Here is an 18878-nt window from a genome sequence, read left to right on the forward strand (position 1 = left end):
TTCTAAATTGGACCGCATTTTCAAAATATTATGTTATTCTTTCAAACTTAAATTAACTGCACTCAATTCAAATATTAATCATACAAAAATATTTTGTAATTGTTTGAACATATTATATCTAAATGTTGTAGTAATAGTTATGTATAAAATATTCATTTGCCCGATTTATCGATATTAATCTGACTTTATTATTCTTGTTATTAAAATATTTTTTACTGATTATTTAATTTTTTCTTACCTTATAAATAATTGATATTATATTATTCAATACCTAATATTATTACATTCTCGTGTGGATTTTTATTAGCTTGTTTGAATTTAATATCTATTTCTACCACACTCAATTTAATATAATATAGATAAAATTAAATAACTTTCTCATCTCAAATTCAAATAATTTTTATCATTGTATTTTCTAAATTGGACCGCATTTTCAAAACATTATGTTATTCTTTCAAACTTAAACTAACTGCACTCAATTCAAATATTAATCATACAAAAATATTTTTTTAATTGCTGGAACACATTATATCTAAATGTTGTAGTAATATTTACGTATAAAATATTTATTTTCCCGATTTATTGATATTAATATGACTTTATTATTCTTGTTATTAAAATATTTTTTACTGATTATTTATATTTTTCTTACCTTATAAATATTTTTTATACTTTATCTAAGATCTTATTTTGCTGCTCGAATTTATTTAATTTTTAAACTCAATAAATCTTTAATATCTTAAGTAAATTTTAGTTTTATTTTATATTTTAACTTACTCCAAAGTATAAATAGTCATAGGTTATCTCAATTTACGTATTTCTATATTTTTTATTTTTTTCTGTTATAGTTTTTTAATTAATTTTTTACCTCCATATTTCTAGCTAATATAGAAGAAAATATATGAGTGGATCAATATATAGATTTAAATATAGATATAGATATATAGATTAGATTTGTCCAAGATCTATTTAGATTATGTATAAGATTTATTAAACTACTTCCATTAATTATGTTTTTATTTATAATTTCTAATTATTAATGTTGTCCTAAAATTGCCAAGTGACTTTATTTTAGCTTCACTTGGCTTAACCATAATGCATACTACCCTCCTTTTAATATAATATAGATTCAGATGTCACATTTTAATTCAAAGCATGTTGCTGAGTCTTTCTTATATTTTCTCATTTAGCGCATACCATGGATAGATTGCCCACAAAAAAAGGAAAAAGAAAAAATGACTCCATGGATCTTCATGGGACGCAAGGGAAAGGGCTATTAGTGGTCCAAACAAAAATATTTAGTTACAAAATACAAATGCGAGTTTAGAAATTTGTATGTTAGTGGAAGTTGTAAAGAACCTCTGGTTTTAGAGAATTCCAAGTTAATGTCTATTGAAACGAAACATGTCCAAATGGAGTGAAATGAAATAGCGACTATATATATAGCCGACCCCTAACTAGTTAGGAACCGAGGCGTAGTTGTTGTGAGGTCCCAAACATCTCTCCGTTCCCGATTACAGTAATGCAGTGATTTTGGGATAAGGATATGTATGTGGTGCTCCAATGGCAAAAGGATATATACAGTATTTGGTACAGTTGAAGAGCCTTTATAAGCCAAAATTTACAGAGAAAATAAGCAACCTTAAGATTTCCATGTACTAATGCAACCACAAACTTTGATACAATGGTCCAACACAACAGAGATATACCACAGATATATTAGCCCCAACAAAACTATGAAAAGTCTAAGAATGCTCTACGCTGTCCTGCTTAGTGACACAAACTTCCAGTTTCCACTTCATATCTGTTACAGAAGAGGACATGTGGTTAGAATAAGCATACCGGGCATGTAACATAGTATCAACTGCATGTTTTAGGCAGGATAATTTTACCTGTTGCACTACCTTTGAACCTTCATAAGAAAATAGCCGCGATGCATTTGCAAAGCTTATCTCAGCAAGTTCTTCTTTTGTCAGCTCGAGTAATGATGCGACATAGGAGAGTACATGATGAATGTTTGCAGGATGGTTAGGGATTTCTCGTGCCTGTTGTTCATTGCCTTTGTCCTCCTGCGATGGGTTCTCGGACAGATTTCCGTTGTTTCCTCCTCCACTTGAAGTTCCATCAGCTACTGAAGCTTCTCTCTTGATCAAATACAGAGAATCTGGATCGCTCAACTTTGGCAAAGCATCTGGTGCATCTGTCTCCAACAAGATTCTGTCCGTAGGAATTGACTTCAACATTTTCTTCGCTTTGCTTTCTTTCATGGACATAAGAAACCCAGAAAATGAGAAGTAACCACCAAGCTTTGCAAATTCAGGAACCATTTCGGCAGAACCAAGGTAAGAGTGCAGAATAAAACCGGCAGGAAATGGCCCGACAGATTTCAATAATTCAAGAAGATCCCCGAAAGCACGAACACAGTGTATGGATGCTGGTCTTTTCAACTCTTTGGCAAGCTGAAGCTGCTGTCCAAAGACATCCACCTGATCAGCAAAATCAATCTTCCTTCCAAACGAACCTTTATCTAAACCAATCTCTCCAACTGCAGCAGCAGGAGTAGCCTCCAAGAATCCTTTCAAAGTTTTCAGCCAACTAGAAGTCCTCTCGGTAATAAACCAGGGATGGAGCCCAAAGTTTGGAACAATACAAGGGTAGTGATCACTCATTTCCTTGACCAAATGCCAATCTTTTTCCGACACACCATTGACAGCAAAATGGACAACTCCTGTTTCAACTGTGGTCTTAATAATTTTTGGGACCATATTAATGATCCTTGGATCTTGGAGGTGACAATGAGAATCGAAGAGTTTCATCATGGGTCTGAATATCCCACTGCCAGTCTCTTATGCTACACTGCAAGTTGGTATTATACCGCTTTATTGCTTGAGTGAACCCCTATTGAGAGCTCAAATGCTGGAAGAATGATAACTAGAAGAAGCGAGTACAGCAGTGTCTCACATATGACAGATTAAGGGGTAGCTTAAGCTTGTGTTTGTTTGACCAACAAATAACTAAAGGCTTTGCAGATACTCGAAAGTTGAAAATCACATGAAGGATTCCAACAATTTGAAAATACAAGCCAAAAGTCCAAATCTATAAACCAATTACAGATCCACATTAAAGTTGATCTACCACATCAAACGTGAGAGCATGTGAACAGAAATATGAGAATCAGCTAAGAAACATAAATATGAAAATAAGCTAAGAGTTGTACAAAACTATGAATTCAAGTTGATCTACCACATCAAACGTGAGAGCATGTGAACAGAAATATGAGAATCAGCTAAGAAATATAAATATGAAAATAAGCTAAGAGTTGTACTAAACTATGAATTCAAGTTGATCTACCCCATTAAACGTGAGAGCATGTAAACAGAAATATGAGAATCAGCTAAGCAACATAAATATGAAAATAAGCTAAGAGTTGTACTAAACTATGTCAAAGTGGAAAATGTTTATTGGGAATTCTACAATCCTCTAAACCTCACTCTGTTGGCCACTACAGTCTTGATTATACCCTAATGTGAATTAAGCAAATATGATTATTCCAAAAATGACAAAATTATAAGACAACATTTAACTTTTATCTGCAACACCAATTTTCATACTTGAGTCTCATAAATGAGCGTAGAATGTAAAAACCAGCGAGCTATAGTAGGCTCAACCTACACTCCAGCAACTCAGGCCCTGAAACTGTGAGACATTGCGTACGTGCAAGAAGTAAGTTATGAAAATGTTACAAATCAATTTGTTAAGAGCATGATCAAGTGTCAAGAGCACATGGATAAATCGATGAACTTCTTAATGATGAAGTATAACATATAACATAAGTAAGTTACAGTAACATGAACATATTCTTCATCCATTACATCAAAATCATATACCTAGTAGTAACACATAAGTAACAATCTTTCAACCATTTCAGCTAAGGATATTAACAGAAGGGCTAAAATCCAACTCACCCATGAATCTCAAAGTCATTTAAGTACTTGTAAACATGAAGAATAATCTCTCTCAATCTTCTCAAGGATTTTAATAGAAGGGGACAAAATGTTAACTCACTCATAACCCCTATTTCTTTTAGCCAACTAAATTGGATGGACGGAAATGACACCAAAAACACTATAAAACATTCCATTCCCCAATTCCCATCAGCTCTAATTCAATCATGAATAGGCCAGCTACGACTCCGCAGCCACTTTTCCTTTTTTTTTTTAAAAAAAAATCCAGAAGAATAAAAAGTAATTTTAATTGATTTTAAGTACCAGAAAGACTGTAATTTCCCTTGAAACGTCGTAACATGTATTCTGACGGAATTTTGGTAATAGATTGACTTTTTAATCCTTATAGTTCCAGAAGACAGATTTAACGGTTCTTTTTCATTTCTTTGCACAATATTCTCGAAAATTTTGAGAATATTTAACAACTGAAAATTTTGTTGGAATGAGATAGTACCTCAATATGTGCTTCAATGGATTCTGCTTCTGCCTCGGAATTCAGCTACCCCTGGTTCAGTACTCTAACATATAAAGCCCCTCATCATTTTTTCTTTCTTTTGTTTGTTGACAGGTTAGGGGGGGATTCACAATGCTTAGAGATATTCCGACCTTAACTTAAAAATAATAAAAGGAAAAGAAATTAGTACTGCTACCTTTTGCCCATGATGTACGTGGAGTACTCTTTTTTCACCTACTATGTGAAACCATTTAATTGTGTATGAAGTACTACCTCAAGTGTATATAAAAGTATTTTTTTTTTGTCCGTTCCAAAAAGATGATTACTTTTAAATTTGAAATTAATTTTACTTAAACTTATAATTCTACCCTTAATGAGAAGCTTTTATAACCATACAAATACTCTGAGCCCTTGAATTATTTAGGACCACAAATTCCAAAAGTTTTTATTTTTTCTTAAACTCCGTGCCCAATCAAACATGTTCACATAAATTGAAACAGAGGGAGTATAAAACAGTAACTTAATTTACATATTGAATAAATATCAATAAAAGAACTACAAAGATTTATAGTCAGTGGTATCGATACAAGTCTTCTTCCCCTAGAATTGGGTACGCTTTTTATGTTTCCTACTTCGTCAATGTAATTAGTAACCTTTTTCTTTACATATAGAGTTTATTAATTGATCACGTCCAACTTTAGTCCTAAAAAGGATAAGCGGTCACTGCAAATATAATTTGGTCTAAGAGTTCGGAGTCGAATCCCACCGAAAACTAAGGTTTAGTTACAACTATTCACTATCACCAAGAAGACAAGTTTGAACAATTCCTAAGTTATAAATATTAAGATTCTTATGTCTAACTAATTAACTAACAAATTAAAATAGTAAATTAACTACTAAAGATACTAAGGGTTGGAGACAAGATTAAGGAGGTCTAGAGTTATGATTTTTCCAATTGTTGAAATTCTTCCCGCGACGTCTCCTATAATTTCGCCTAATTATTCTCTACTAATCGTGAGCACTTCAGATGTCGTAGTTCTCTCCCGAGCAACTACAACAATTTACATGACATATTCTCCCGAACTACACTAGATGGCACAATCTTATCGCTCACTATGACCACGTCAAGGCTTTGTTATTCCTTAAACTTGTCATATCGATTCCTCATATACGTTAGGAGTGACGTTGTTCAACAACTACCTAAATATGTACCCTTTCTCAAGTAATACATAATAAATAGGCACTGACAATTAATGGCCATTCAATCAGCAAAAATAAGCTAAGCACGTAGTTGAACAAGTAAAGAAACTCAAAGGCTAAATTATATTCAAACTTAACAAGAATTCATCCTCCAAAAGGTTACATCAGAACCCTAAATAATAAATTAGTTAATCATAGTAGTATGTGAAAATACAATAATAAAATTCATAACCAATAATAGAAAACAGGAAGAAGAAAGGAAAAACTCGTGGTTGAATCTTCCTCCTTGCTCCTAGTGTATCCTTTCCTCCAAAAGTGTTGTGTAACCCTAAAGCAGAGTCTCCTCCTCCAATGTTATGTAAAAAGTATATTTAGAGTGTATTTATATGACCTAGGTAGGGTGGAGGTTCGTCCAATGCAATCCAAAATCGGATAGGAGAACTGGAGGGCGCATCAACTTTCGTGCAGCGCGCGACCATAGACGAGCTCCCAGCTCTTTTAGTTTTGTTTCGCGAAGTGATTCGCGCCTTTGCCATACTTCACTGTTTTGCATCATTGTTGTCCCATCTGGCGCGTCTGCCCTCGCGCAATGCACGGGCATAGACGAGCTCCCAATTTTGCTCCCTTACTTCTATTTTATGATAATTCTTCTTCTTTTATTCTACTTTCATCTGAACTCGGTCCTACAAACTTCCCGTACTCACACAAGAAATGGTATACAAACATACTCAAAAACATGCACTTTCCATCATTTATCATTAAGTAATGGCTAAACAATATAATATAAATTTTAGTTTGGATTAATTAAATTATTTTAATTTGATTTACAAAAACTCAAGAAAATAACACTTAATATTAGTAATAAGATGTTACAATACATATCATATTATATTAGTAAGAGTAAATAACATTGCAATTTTTACAAGTTAGCTTGGGCCAATTCGAGAAGTATTATTTTATTAATAAAAATATAAAACATCTTAACATTGTCGATCTTCATTGTGTGATTAATGCTAAATTGTTTGTAACGACCCGACCGGTTGTTTTGAGTATTATAACCACGTTCCCCCATTTACTGCTCAATTTATACTTTATAGTTATTTTATGACTTACCGGGTTAGTGGGTTCGGGTCCGGAAGGAATTCGGCGTGAAATGAGATACTTAGTCTCATAATTAAAAATTTAAGTTAGAAAAGTAGACCGGATATGGACCTATGTGTAAACGACCTCGAATTTTAATTTTGGTGATCTCAATAGCTCCGTATGGTGATTTTAGACTTAGGAGCGAGTCCGAAAAATTATTTGGAGGTCCGTAGTGGAATTAGGCTTGAAATGCTGAAAGTTAAATTTTTGGGAAGTTTGACCGAGGGGTTGACTTTTTGATATCGGGGTCGGAATCCGATTCTAAAAATTGGAATACCTCCGTTATGTCATTTATGACTTGTGTGCAAAATTTGAGGTCAATCGGACGTGATTTGATAGATTCCAGAGTCATTTGTAGAAATTAGAAATTTCAAAGCTTATTAGGCTTGAATTGTGGTGTAATTCATGGGTTTAGCGTTGTTTGAGGTGATTTGAGGATTCAACTAAGTTCGTATGATATTTTAGGACTTGTTGGTATATTTGGTTGAGGTCCCGAGGGTCTCGGGTGAGTTTCGGATGGTTAACGGATCTAAAATTGAACTACAACAGCTGCTGCAATTTCCTTTTATTGGAAATTTCTTCTGCCAGAATCGAGCCCAGATGTGAGCCCAGAATCAAGCCATGATCGAGCCCAGGGTCGAGGGCCACGATCGAAGGTAGGGTCGAGGATCAGGATCGAAGCCACGATCGAGCCTAGGGTCGAGGGCCACGATCGAAGGCAGGGTCGAAGACATAATCGAAGGCAAGGGTCGAGGGCCATGATAGAGGGCCAAGATCGAGGCCCAGGATTGAGACCCAGGATCGAGGACCTCGATCGAAGGCCAAGATTGAGGCAGAACCGAGGCTATCTGGGCAGGATTATAAAGCACGGACTTCGTTTCATTCGCCATTTTTGACAAATTGGAGTTTAAGGAAAGGCAATTTTAGATAGATTTTCAAGGAAAACTTGAGGTAAGTATCTTGTGATCATTTCTACTCCATAATATTGTATTATCATCGAATAATCCGACTAGATTATATGATTTTGAAGTGTAAATCGGGGATTGGAACTTAGAAATTTGGAAATAAGATTTGTAGATTTGAGGGTTGAGTTGAGGTCAGATTTTGGTAAAATTGGTATGGTTAGACTCGTGGTTGAATGGGCTTTTGAATTTTATAATTTTTGCCAGGTTCCGAGACGTGGGCCCCACGGGCGATTTTTGAGCTAATTTTTGGATTTTTATGAAAAATTAGTATTTTCTTATGGAATTAATTCCAATAAATTTTATTGACTGAAACGAATTGTTTGTGACTAGATTCGAGGCATTCAGAGGCCGATTTGCGAGGCAAAGGCATAGTAGAGTAAAGAATTTCACGTTTTGAGGTAAGTAACAGTTATAAATCTGGTCCTGAGGGTATGAAACCCTGGATTTTGTGTCATGTGATTATTTTTGAGGTGACGCACATGCTAGGTGACGGGCGTGTGGGCGTGTACCGAGGGAATTGGGACTTGGTCCGTCCCGTGGAAAACTGTATAGTTGAATAATTTATTGTTAGCTATATGCTCTCTATGTGTTGAAGAAATTTGACTGTAAATCATGTTAAAAATCATGCTTAGGCTATGTGATAGTACTATTGGGACCCCACAGAGGTCGCGTACTTGTTGAATTATTTGCTAATTAATGTCTTGTACTCAGTCATGATTTTACTTGTGCATCATACCTCAGTCTTTCTTGATATTTGTTGATTTACTATGTTATCTTTGTTTGGGCTGATCTTTGTGATTTTCGAGAGCCCGAGAGACTAGAGAGGTTGAGGACTGAGTAAGGCCGAGGGCTTGTTGGTGAGGTAAGGATATTATGGCACGTGAGTTGTCTGTGCAGGATATTATAGCACGTGAGTTGTCCGTGCAATACGTGAGTTGTCCGTGCAGATTATGGCGCTTGGGCTGTAGGAGCCCCTCCGAAGTCTGTACACCCCCAGTGAACGTGGGTACCTATTGAGTGTGAGTGCTGAGGGCTGAGAGCCGAGTAGTTGAGTTATGGTGATGAGTTGAGTGATTGTTGCCTGAGAGGTTGTACTTGCTTCGCATTTGTTGTTGCACTTAGTTGCTAACTGTCATAATTGTGAAATCTCTGAAAGATTTTATATCCGGATTACATAAAATTGAACTGTATAAAATTGATTTGACTTAAACTGCCGGATTTAAAAGCATGTCTATTCTTTACTGAAATTACTGAAAGTAAACTATAACTGTGTAGCTCGTCATTATCTTCAGTTTCTTAGTTATTATTATTACTTGCTGAGTTGGTTGTACTCATACTACGCCCTGCACTTCGTGTGCAGATCCAGGTGTTCCCGGACATAGCGTGTGTTGATCATTTCGCGCAGTTGATCTTCAAGAGATTCTGAAGTAGCTGCCGTGTTCCGTAGACCTTGTCTCTCCTTCTCTATCTCCTTGTTTACTGTATTTGGTCTCAGACTATTATATACCATATTTTCCAGACTTGTATTCATATTAGATGTTCATGTAGTTAGTGACACCAGGTTTTGGGAAGTTTTGGTGTCAGTAATTGTGGAATTTTATTTTGTATTAAATTATATGTTTTCAAACTTAAGAAAATTTATGGTTTATCGAGATTATCGACTTGCCTAGTATCGAGATAGACGCCATCATGACAGGTTGGGATTTTGGGTCATGACAAGTTGGTATCAGAGCCTAGGTTACATAGGTCTCACGAGTCATGAGCAGGTTTAGTAACGTCTTGCGGATCGGTACGGAGACGTCTGTACTTATCTTCGAGAGGCTGTAGAACCCTTAGAAAAATTTCACTTTCTCGTATTCTGTCGTGCGAATTTGTTAATTCAGGAAACTAAATTTCTGTTATTCTATTCTCTTACAGATGGTGAGGACACGTACTACCGGATCGGATGGTCAGCCACCAATTAGGGCCGCGAGAGGCCGGGGCCGTGGTAGAGGCCGGGGTCGAGGTAGAGGTCGAGGTGTAGCTCGTACCAGAGTTGGACCAGCACCTGTAGTACCACCAGTTGCTCCAGCTCAGGTGCAGATTTCGAATATAGCTAAGCCGACAGGATCAACTCAAGCACCTGCTGTGCCCATTGAGATTCCAGGCCTTCAGGAGACTTTAGCCCAGATATTGGTAGCCTGCACTGGTCTTGCTCATGTGGTTTCGGCTCAGGCCGCACCTTCCACTTCTCAGGCCGGGGGAGGTACTCATACCCATGTTGCTCGTACTCCAGATCAGGTAGCACAGGAACTTTATATACTGGGAACACTACCAGCCCAACCGGCTGCAGCCGCTCAGGCCCCGGTAGTTCCTGTTATGGCATATGATGAGCAGAGGAGACTTGAGAGATTTGAGAGGCTTCGACCTCCACCTTTTAGTGGTGCTGAGTTAGAGGATGCCTAGGGTTTTCTGGATAAGTGTCAGCGGATGCTTTGGAAAGCGGGTATTCTAGAGACCAGTGGGGTCTCATTCATTACTTTTCAGTTTTCTAAGGCTGCCTTTAGATGGTGGGAGTCTCACGAGAGGTGTAGGCAGGTCGGTGCAGCACCCCTTACCTGGCAGCAGTTCTCCGGTCTATTCTTGGAGAAATTCGTGCCTCAGTCCCGCAGAGAGGAACTGCGCAGGTAGTTCAAGCAGCTTCGTCAGGGCGATATGTCCGTGACACAGTATGAGATGAGATTTTCAGAATTGGCCTGTCATGCTATCTGGTTGATTCCCATAGACAAGGAAAGGATCAGGAGATTCATAGATGGCTTTACTTTTCAGCTGTGATTACTCATGACTAGAGAGAGTGTGTCTGGTGCTACTTTCGATGAGGTTGTTGACATTGCTCGTCAGATTGAGATGGTTCGTAGCCAGGAGCGGGTTGAGAGGGAGGCTAAGAGGCCTCGTGGTTCCGGTGATTTAAGCGGTGTTCCTTCAAGGGGTCAGTTTTACCGCGGTAGGGGCCGTTCTTACAGACATGCTCACGCGGGTCGTCTAGCTCATCGTGGTGCATCAGCTAGCCACGGTTCTTACAGTACTCACTCAGGCCAGTCTTCATTTAGTACACTACCAGCACAGAGTTCTCATCATGCCTCGTCTGCTCAGGCTTCTACAGGTAATTCTTCAGGTTATCAGGAGCATCAGTTCCGTCAGAAGAGGGGTTGTTTCGAATGCGGAGAATTGGGTCATTTCAAGAGAGATTGTCCTAGGCTTTTGAGTGGGGCTCCACATCAGAGTTCTCGACCAATGACACTAGCACCAGCAGTTACATCACCCGCCCATCCAACTCGGAGTGGGGGTCAGGTAGCTAGGGGTCGCCCAAGAGGGGGAGGCCATGCCAGATGCTGTTGCCTCAGACGCAGTGATCACAGGTATTGTTTCAGTGTGACACAAGGAGGCTTTTATATTATTTGACCCTGGTTCCACTTATTCATATGTATCATCGTATTTTGCTCATTATTTGGATATGCCCCGTGAGTCCTTAGTTTTACCTGTTTGTGTATCTACTCCAGTGGGCGATATTATTACTGTGGATCGTGTGTATCGGTCGTGTGTGGTAACTATTGGGGAACTGGAGACTAGAGTTGATCTCTTATTACTCGGTATGGTTGATTTCGATGTAATCCTAGGAATGGATTGGTTATCTCCATGTCATGCTATTCTGGACTGTCACGCAAAAATCATGACGTTGATGATGCCGGGGTTGCCAAAGGTTGAATGGAGAGGTTCTCTAGATTTTGTTCCTAGCAGGGTAATTTCTTATTTGAAGGCCCAACGTATGGTTGGAAAGGGATATTTGTCATATTTGGCCTTTGTGAGAGATGTTGATGCTGATACTCCTATTATTGATTTAGTACCGGTCGTGCGGGACTTTTTGGATGTATTTCCTGCTGCAGACCTGTCGGGTATGCCACCCGACAGGGATATTGATTTTGGTATTGACTTGGTGCAGGGTACTCAGCCCATTTCTATTCCTTTGTATCTTATGGCACCAGCTGAGTTAAAAGAATTGAAAGAGCAACTTCAGGAACTCCTTGAAAAGGGGTTTATTAGGCCCAGTGTGTCACCTTGGGGTGCACCGATTTTGTTTGTGAAAAAGAAAGATGGTACTATGCGGATGTGTATCGATTATAGGCAGTTGAACAAAGTTACAATGAAAAACAAATATCCCTTGCCACATATTGATGATTTATTTGACCAGCTTCAGGGAGCGAGGGTGTTCTCCAAAATTGATTTAAGATCTGGGTATCACCAGTTGAAGATTCGGGATTCGGATATGCTGAAGACGACATTCAGAACGCGTTATGGCCACTACGAATTTCTTGTGATGTCTTTTGGGCTAACCAATGCCCCAGCAGCATTTATGCATTTAATGAATAGTGTATTCTAGCTATATCTTGATTTATTTGTAGTGGTATTTATTGATGATATTCTGGTATACTCACGTAGCCAGGAGGAGCATGAACAACACTTGGGTGTTGTATTACAGAGGTTGAGGGAGGAGAAACTTTATGCCAAATTCTCTAAGTGTGAGTTCTGACTTAGTTCGGTGGCATTCTTAGGACATATAGTGTCTAGTGAAGGAATTAAGGTGGATCCGAAGAAAATAGAGGCAGTTCAGAATTGGCAGTTCAGTTATGTGCAGATCCAGGTATTCCCGGACATAGCGGGTGTTGATCATTTCGCGCAGTTGATCTTCAGGAGATTCTGAGGTAGCTGCCGTGTTCCGCAGACCTTGTCTCTCCTTCTCTATCTCCTTGTTTACTGTATTTGGTCTCAGACTATTATAGACCGTATTTTTCAGACTTGTATTCATATTAGATGTTCATGTACTTAGTGACACCAGGTTTTGAGAAGTATCGTGTCAGTAATTGTGGAATTTTGTATTGTATTAAATTATATGTTTTCAAACTTAAGAAAATTTGTGGTTTATCGAGATTATCGGCTTGCCTAGTATCGAGATAGGCGCCATCACGACAAGTTGGGATTTTGGGTCGTGACATTGTCAATACTGTTTTTTTGTTGTTGCTAATTTTGATTAATTAATTTAAGTTATATGTCAATATTAAATCCTAAAATATGAATAATAAGCCCTAATTTGCTAATTTCCTTGTCACAAAAAAAAGAAATTATAAGCGTAAAGGAAATTAAAAAGATAAGCTCTAGAATTTAATTTCCCTTCTTCTTGTCATTATTTTCGTCAAAAATGGAAAATTAGACACTTGCCCTTTTTTTTCAAATCTATCTTGGTTTAGTAAATTCCCGTTCCATTCCCAACTGCATAGGAAAAGTTTCCCATATTTTATTCCTTTTCCCGTTTTCATTTCCTACTTCAACCAGGAAAGTGAAAACCCTCATATACTCTATAAAAACACACCAAGCCCTTCAATTCTCATGCATTGAAATCATTCAAAGTTCTCTCATATTTCTTCTCTCTAATCTCATTAAAACACTCCTTTTAGAGATTATTTACCTTCACCATGTCTTCCAAAAAGCTCTTGGTCCTAAAGACAATCGACGGCGAGGAATTCGAACTCGACGAGGCAGTGGCGGTGAGGTCAGAAGCCATCAAAAATATGGTGGAAGATGACTGCGCTTCAAACACCATTCCTTTGCCTAATGTCGATAGCAAAACAATGGCCAAAGTGATCGAATACTGGCAAAAACACTCCGAGGAAGGCGTCTCAGAGGACGAGTTGAAGGATTTTGACAAGAATTTTGTGAAGGTGCTGAATTACTCGGAGTTGTATGATCTAATTTTAGCAGCTAATTATCTTAATGATAAGGAGCTATTGGATATATTGTGTCAAGAAACTGCTGATAGGATCAAAGGGAAAACGCCAGAGGAAATACGTAAAGCATTTAACATCAAGAATGATTTTACACCTGAGGAAGAAGAGCAAATCCGTAAAGAAAATGCTTGGGCCTTTGATTGATTTTACAACAGTGCTTCTTCTTTTCTTGTTTAGAATTAAAACTGTCTAAGTTATTTTTCAAAGTTCTATGTTCTTGATGCTTTGTTTTTAGAATTTGTTTGGTTTTGATTGATTTAACAATTTTTAATGATTAAACCTCTCTAGTAATTAAGAACCTTTACTTTTCATTGTAGCTTTTGCGTTTTTGATGATCTTTTTTAGTTAATTTTGTTCTAGCAAATGCTCTGATAATCTGTTTGGCCAAATTTCTCAAAACTCAAAAGCATTTTTTTTTCTTTCTAAAATAGTATTTTTTTAAAGTTAAAGTATTTGACCAAGGTTTTAAAAGAAGAAAAAGTACTTTTGAGTAGAAACAAAAACAGTTTTGGAGAAACATAAAAAAGTAAGTTCTCCCCAAAAATACTTTTTGCAAAGTTATTTTGAGAAAAATACACTTAAGCACTTTTTAAAAGCTTGGCCAAACAGTAATTGTTGCTCACAAGTATTTTTTAAATTAATTAGTCAAACACAAACTATTTCTCATCAAAAATACTTTTGAATAAAATACTTTTGAGAAAAATATTTTTCAAAATAAACTGATTTTTGAAGCTCGACGCTATGAATAGCCAAAGAGAATTGACGGTACGGATGCTTCAGCTTCTACATCGTTTGTTCTTCCTTATTTGTATATACACTACTTTACGTGTATTACTATGTATTATTACAAAATCAAAGAAGATAAAATAATTAATGAACGATAGCTATCATATTTTTTTATGATAAAAAAATTCTTTTTGCTGTCTAATGAATGCAATAATTTTGTAATCTATTGTAACAATTCGGTCGGTCGTTTTGACTATTGCAATCCTGTTCCCCCATTTACTGCTCAAATTGTGAATTACAGTTGTTATTTGGCTTGCCGGGGTAATTGGTTTGGCTTCGGTGAGATCTTGAAATGATTTAGAGCGCTTAGTTCCAAGGTTTAGAATTTAAGTTGAAAAAGTTGACCGGATGTTAACTTATGTGTAACGGCCCCGGAGAAATTTTGCTAAGAAAATTAAGGTTTGGTGGTGCCGAGGTAGATCAATTAGTACAAAGAAAATTAAGGTTTGGTGGTACAAAGATTTGGGTTGAACAATGCACCGATGTGTAAAGTAAAATTTTGTCGGAAAAAGGTCATTTCTGCGACCCTATGCGATCGCAGAATCACTTTGCGGACCGCATAATGGTCGCAAAGTGGATCAGGAGAGGGGCAAGATTTGAGAAAAATCTGCGGTGCACTATGCGACCCCAGACCTATTTTGCGGTGCATTATGTGACCGCAGAACAAGTATGCGGACCGCATAATGACCGCAGACCGGGTCAGTAACGCCCAGCTTTGGAGGCCAAATTATGCGGCCGGTAAGCGGACCGCATACCTGTTATGCGATTGCATATGCGATCGCATAACTGCGTCGGAGCTTCCATTCTTTCTAATTTTTGAGCCAAAATCTGATATTTTAGAGAGAGGTGAGAGCATTTTAGAGAGAGAAAGTGAAGACTTAGTCATTTATCCATCAATTCTTGTTCAGGGTTTGAAGATTTCACAAGGATCTTGCTAGGGCTTCAAAGAGGTAAGAATTTCTTTCCTCAATCCTTCAATTTCGGGTTTGGAGTAAAAATGGGTGATTTATAGTATAATTCTTGGGTGTAAGAGTATTATGTATACATACCAATAAGGTTGTGGAAAGATGGTTAAATTTAAATGGGTAAGGATTGGGTTGAAAATGGTAGAAATCTTTATATGCTTTAATTGAAGATTTGAGGGTCGAGTTGGTGTCGGATTTTGGTGAAATTTGTATGGTTGGACTCGTGGTTGGATGGGCGTTCATATTCTGTAACTTTTGTCGGGTTCCGAGATGTGGGCCCTACGGACGATTTTTGAGTTAATTTCAAATTTTATTGAAAAAATTAGTATTTCCTTATGGAATTAATTACAATAATTGGTATTGACTAAATCAAATTAATTGTGGCTAGATACGAGGCTTTCGGAGACCAATTCTCGTGAAAAGGGCATAGCGGAATAAAGAATTATACGGGTTGAGGTAAGTAACAATTATAAATCTGGTCCCGAGGGTATGAAACCCCGGATTTTGGTATCATGTGATTATTTTGGAGGTGGCGCACATGCTAGGTGACGGGCATGTGGGCGTGCACCGAGGGAATTATGACTTGGTTCGTCCCGGAAAGCTGTAAAGTTGAATAATTTATTGTTAGCTATATGATCTCTATGTATTGAAGAAATTTGACTATAAATCATATTAGAAATCATGCTTAGGCTATGTTATAGTTCTGTTGAGACCCGTGGCGGTCACGTACTTGTTGAATTATTTGCTAATTGTTGTCTTGTACTCAGTCATGATTTTTCTTGCGTATTATACCTCACTCTTTCTGAATATTTATTGATATACTATGTTATCTTTGTTTGGGCTGATCTTTGTGATTCCTGAGAGCCCGAGAGACTTGAGAGGTTGAGGACTGAGTAAGGCCGAGGGCCTGTCGGTAAGGTAAGGATATTATGGCACGTGAGTTGTCCGTGCAGGATATTATAGCATGTGAGTTGTCCGTACGGATTATGGCGCTTGGGCTGTAGGAGCCCCTCCGGAGTCTGTACACACCCCCGGTAAGCGCGGGTACCCATTGAGTGTAAGTGCTGAGGGCTGAGAGCCGAGTGGTTGAGCTGTTGTGATGAGCTGAGTGACTATTGCCTGAGAGGCTGTACTTGCTTTGCATTTGTTGTTGCACTTGGTTGCTATCTGTCATTGTTGTGAAATCTCTGAAAGAATTTATATCCGGATTACTTGAAATTGAACTGTATAAAATTGATTTGACTTAAACTGCTGGATTTGAAAGCATGTCTATTCTTTGCTGGAACTACTAAAGGTGAACTATGACTGTGTAGCTCGTCATTATCTTCAGTTCCTTAGTTATTATTGTTACTTGCTGAGTTGGTTGTACTCATACTACACCCTGCATTTTGTGTGCAGATCTAGGTATTCCTGAACATAACGGGTGTTGATCATTTCGCACCGTTGATTTTCAGGAGATTTTGAGGTAGCTGCCATATTCCGCAGACCTTGTCTCTCCTTCTCTATCTCCTTGTTTACTGTATTTGGTCTCAGACTATTATAGACCGTATTTTCCAAACTTGTACTCATATTAGATACTCATGTACTTAGTGACACCAGGTTTTGGGAGTGTTGTATTGGAAATTGCTATATCTTTTGTATTGTATTAAACGTTACGTTTTTAAATTTAAAGGAAATCGTGGGTTATTGATGTTGTCGGCTTGCCTAGTACTGAGATAGGCGCCATCACGACAGATTAGGATTTTGGGCCGTGACATCTATCTATCTATATCTATCTATCTATATCTATTTTATAATATAATTATCTATATTATTATAAAATTATGAATACAATGTCGGTTTACAAAAATAACCTTATAATATTAAGCATAATAACTCATAATAAAAGGACATAACCGGAATTCTAGATATTAGTCTTATAATCCTATTAGTTTTAGAACATAATACTACACGTTAGAAATCCTACATGATTACCTTTAGGAATCCTATTAGTATAATTACTTTCCGGCTGTCTAATTCACATAAAATTGAACAAGTAAATATATTTAGTCATGTAATCTTATTACTTTTAGGATATACTTCTTAAAAATTCCTATTACTAATTTAATTTTAAAATATATTATAATGTCCTATTACTAATTTAATTTGAGAATGCATTATATTGTCCAAATTCATTTAGAAAAAGGAGAGCCTATATTATTATAAAAGTATAAATATAATATTAATATACCAGAATAGCCCAAAAATATTAAACGGGAGAACTTATAGGGAAAGAGCATAACTGCAATAACTTATTTTTTGGACTACAATATCTTCTATGCTAATTTTTAATATTTAATATTTTAAAATTAATAATATTTGTCTATTAAATTCTTATTAAAAATATGTAGGAAGGTTTAATAAAATCAATTTTATCAAAATCCTCCGTATTGGCAATACGTTACCACTCCATAATGTCCAACACAAAAAAAATAAAAATTAAATGGACCGCATAAAGAGTTGACATTGAGAAAAAAAGATACGCCAATGATAATATATTTTTATATTATATTTGAACTATTTTTCTACTCAAATAATATTTTCTTATCAATGTTTCGTGTAATATTTAAAAATACCCAATTATTAAACTACAACTAAGAAATTATTTAAGAATATAAATGTGTGAGAAAGAGAGAAAAAAATGGTTGGTAAGAGTCAATACCACTAATGATTCTACAGACATAAAGATCTAAAAGTGAAATGTCATATCAATCTTTTACTCTTTGAAAATAAAATTTATGGTGGATAAAATTATAATTAAGACTAAATATTCAAAACAAGAGATGAACTAATATTAAGATATAAATTAACATAAAATAAATTATTTTTATGTTAAAGTTAAATAATTTAATCTTTTAATTAATTATTTAGCAAGAGAATCCAATTCAATTATTTTTTTAAATTCATCACATAAATAAAATTCTTATTTAAGTTAAAAAACAATCTTAGGGTACATAAATTTATTCCATAAAAAGAGCATTAGAACACAAAGTAAAAAGGTTAATATATTATTAAGAATCAAAATGCTATACAAGTGTATGTGGAAGTACAATCAAAGCTAAATATTAAACAAGAATAAGCTTTCAAGATTATATTTGTCACGACCCATAATCCATTAAGGTCGTGATGGCGCCTGACACCGCTGTCAGGCAAGCCAACAGTACAAACTTCACTTAATTACCCATTTTAGTATTTTTGAATTCAAAATTTCTTCAATGAAATAATAAAGATAAAACTCATAGAGTAAATGATAAATATTTTTAACAACTAAATTTCTAAACAATCCACAACCATTCCCAAAACCCGGTGTCACAAGTGCACGAGTATTTACAAGGAAATTAAAAATAAAATACAGCATCTGTCTAGAATACAAATTAGACAGGAAAAATATAATAACCCTGAAGGAGACTCTGTTAGCTGCGGATCGTAATATAGAATGTAGCTCACCTATGTCCCCACAATTATTAACCACACCTCTGCTCCCACAAGGCTACTATACATAT

General features: G+C 36.4%; 2 protein-coding genes across 4 annotated transcripts; one reads left to right on the forward strand and one right to left on the reverse strand.

The window, feature by feature from the left end:
* Positions 1–1547: 1547 nt before the first annotated feature.
* On the reverse strand, positions 1548–4638 carry LOC104118454 (uncharacterized). 3 transcript variants are annotated; one of them, XM_009629687.4, is made up of 3 exons: positions 4459–4638; positions 1893–2856; positions 1548–1804 (listed from the first exon to the last, which is right to left on the reverse strand). In XM_009629687.4, exons 2-3 carry the CDS (start codon positions 2817–2819, stop codon positions 1799–1801), a joined length of 933 nt encoding a protein of 310 aa, XP_009627982.1. In that variant the 5' UTR covers positions 2820–2856; positions 4459–4638; the 3' UTR covers positions 1548–1798. The 3 variants fall into 3 exon arrangements, with proteins under 3 accessions (XP_009627982.1, XP_070051716.1, XP_009627981.1); XM_070195615.1 differs by having other exon boundaries at positions 1893–2931; XM_009629686.4 differs by having other exon boundaries at positions 1893–3096.
* Positions 4639–13087: 8449 nt separating this feature from the next.
* LOC104118453 (SKP1-like protein 1) lies at positions 13088–17026 on the forward strand. Its single transcript, XM_070195616.1, has 3 exons — positions 13088–15321; positions 15725–15792; positions 16735–17026. Exon 1 carries the CDS (start codon positions 13274–13276, stop codon positions 13727–13729), a length of 456 nt encoding a protein of 151 aa, XP_070051717.1. The 5' UTR covers positions 13088–13273; the 3' UTR covers positions 13730–15321; positions 15725–15792; positions 16735–17026.
* The last annotated feature ends 1852 nt before the right edge of the window (positions 17027–18878 follow it).

This window comes from Nicotiana tomentosiformis, chromosome 2 (assembly GCF_000390325.3).
Source record: "Nicotiana tomentosiformis chromosome 2, ASM39032v3, whole genome shotgun sequence".
Lineage (NCBI taxonomy): Eukaryota > Viridiplantae > Streptophyta > Magnoliopsida > Solanales > Solanaceae > Nicotiana > Nicotiana tomentosiformis.

Excerpts from the sequence above, each read along its gene's own strand:
- LOC104118454 (XM_009629687.4), bottom strand. The coding sequence starts at position 2,819 with ATGATGAAACTCTTCGATTCTCATTGTCACCTCCAAGATCCAAGGATC.
- LOC104118453 (XM_070195616.1), top strand. The coding sequence starts at position 13,274 with ATGTCTTCCAAAAAGCTCTTGGTCCTAAAGACAATCGACGGCGAGGAA.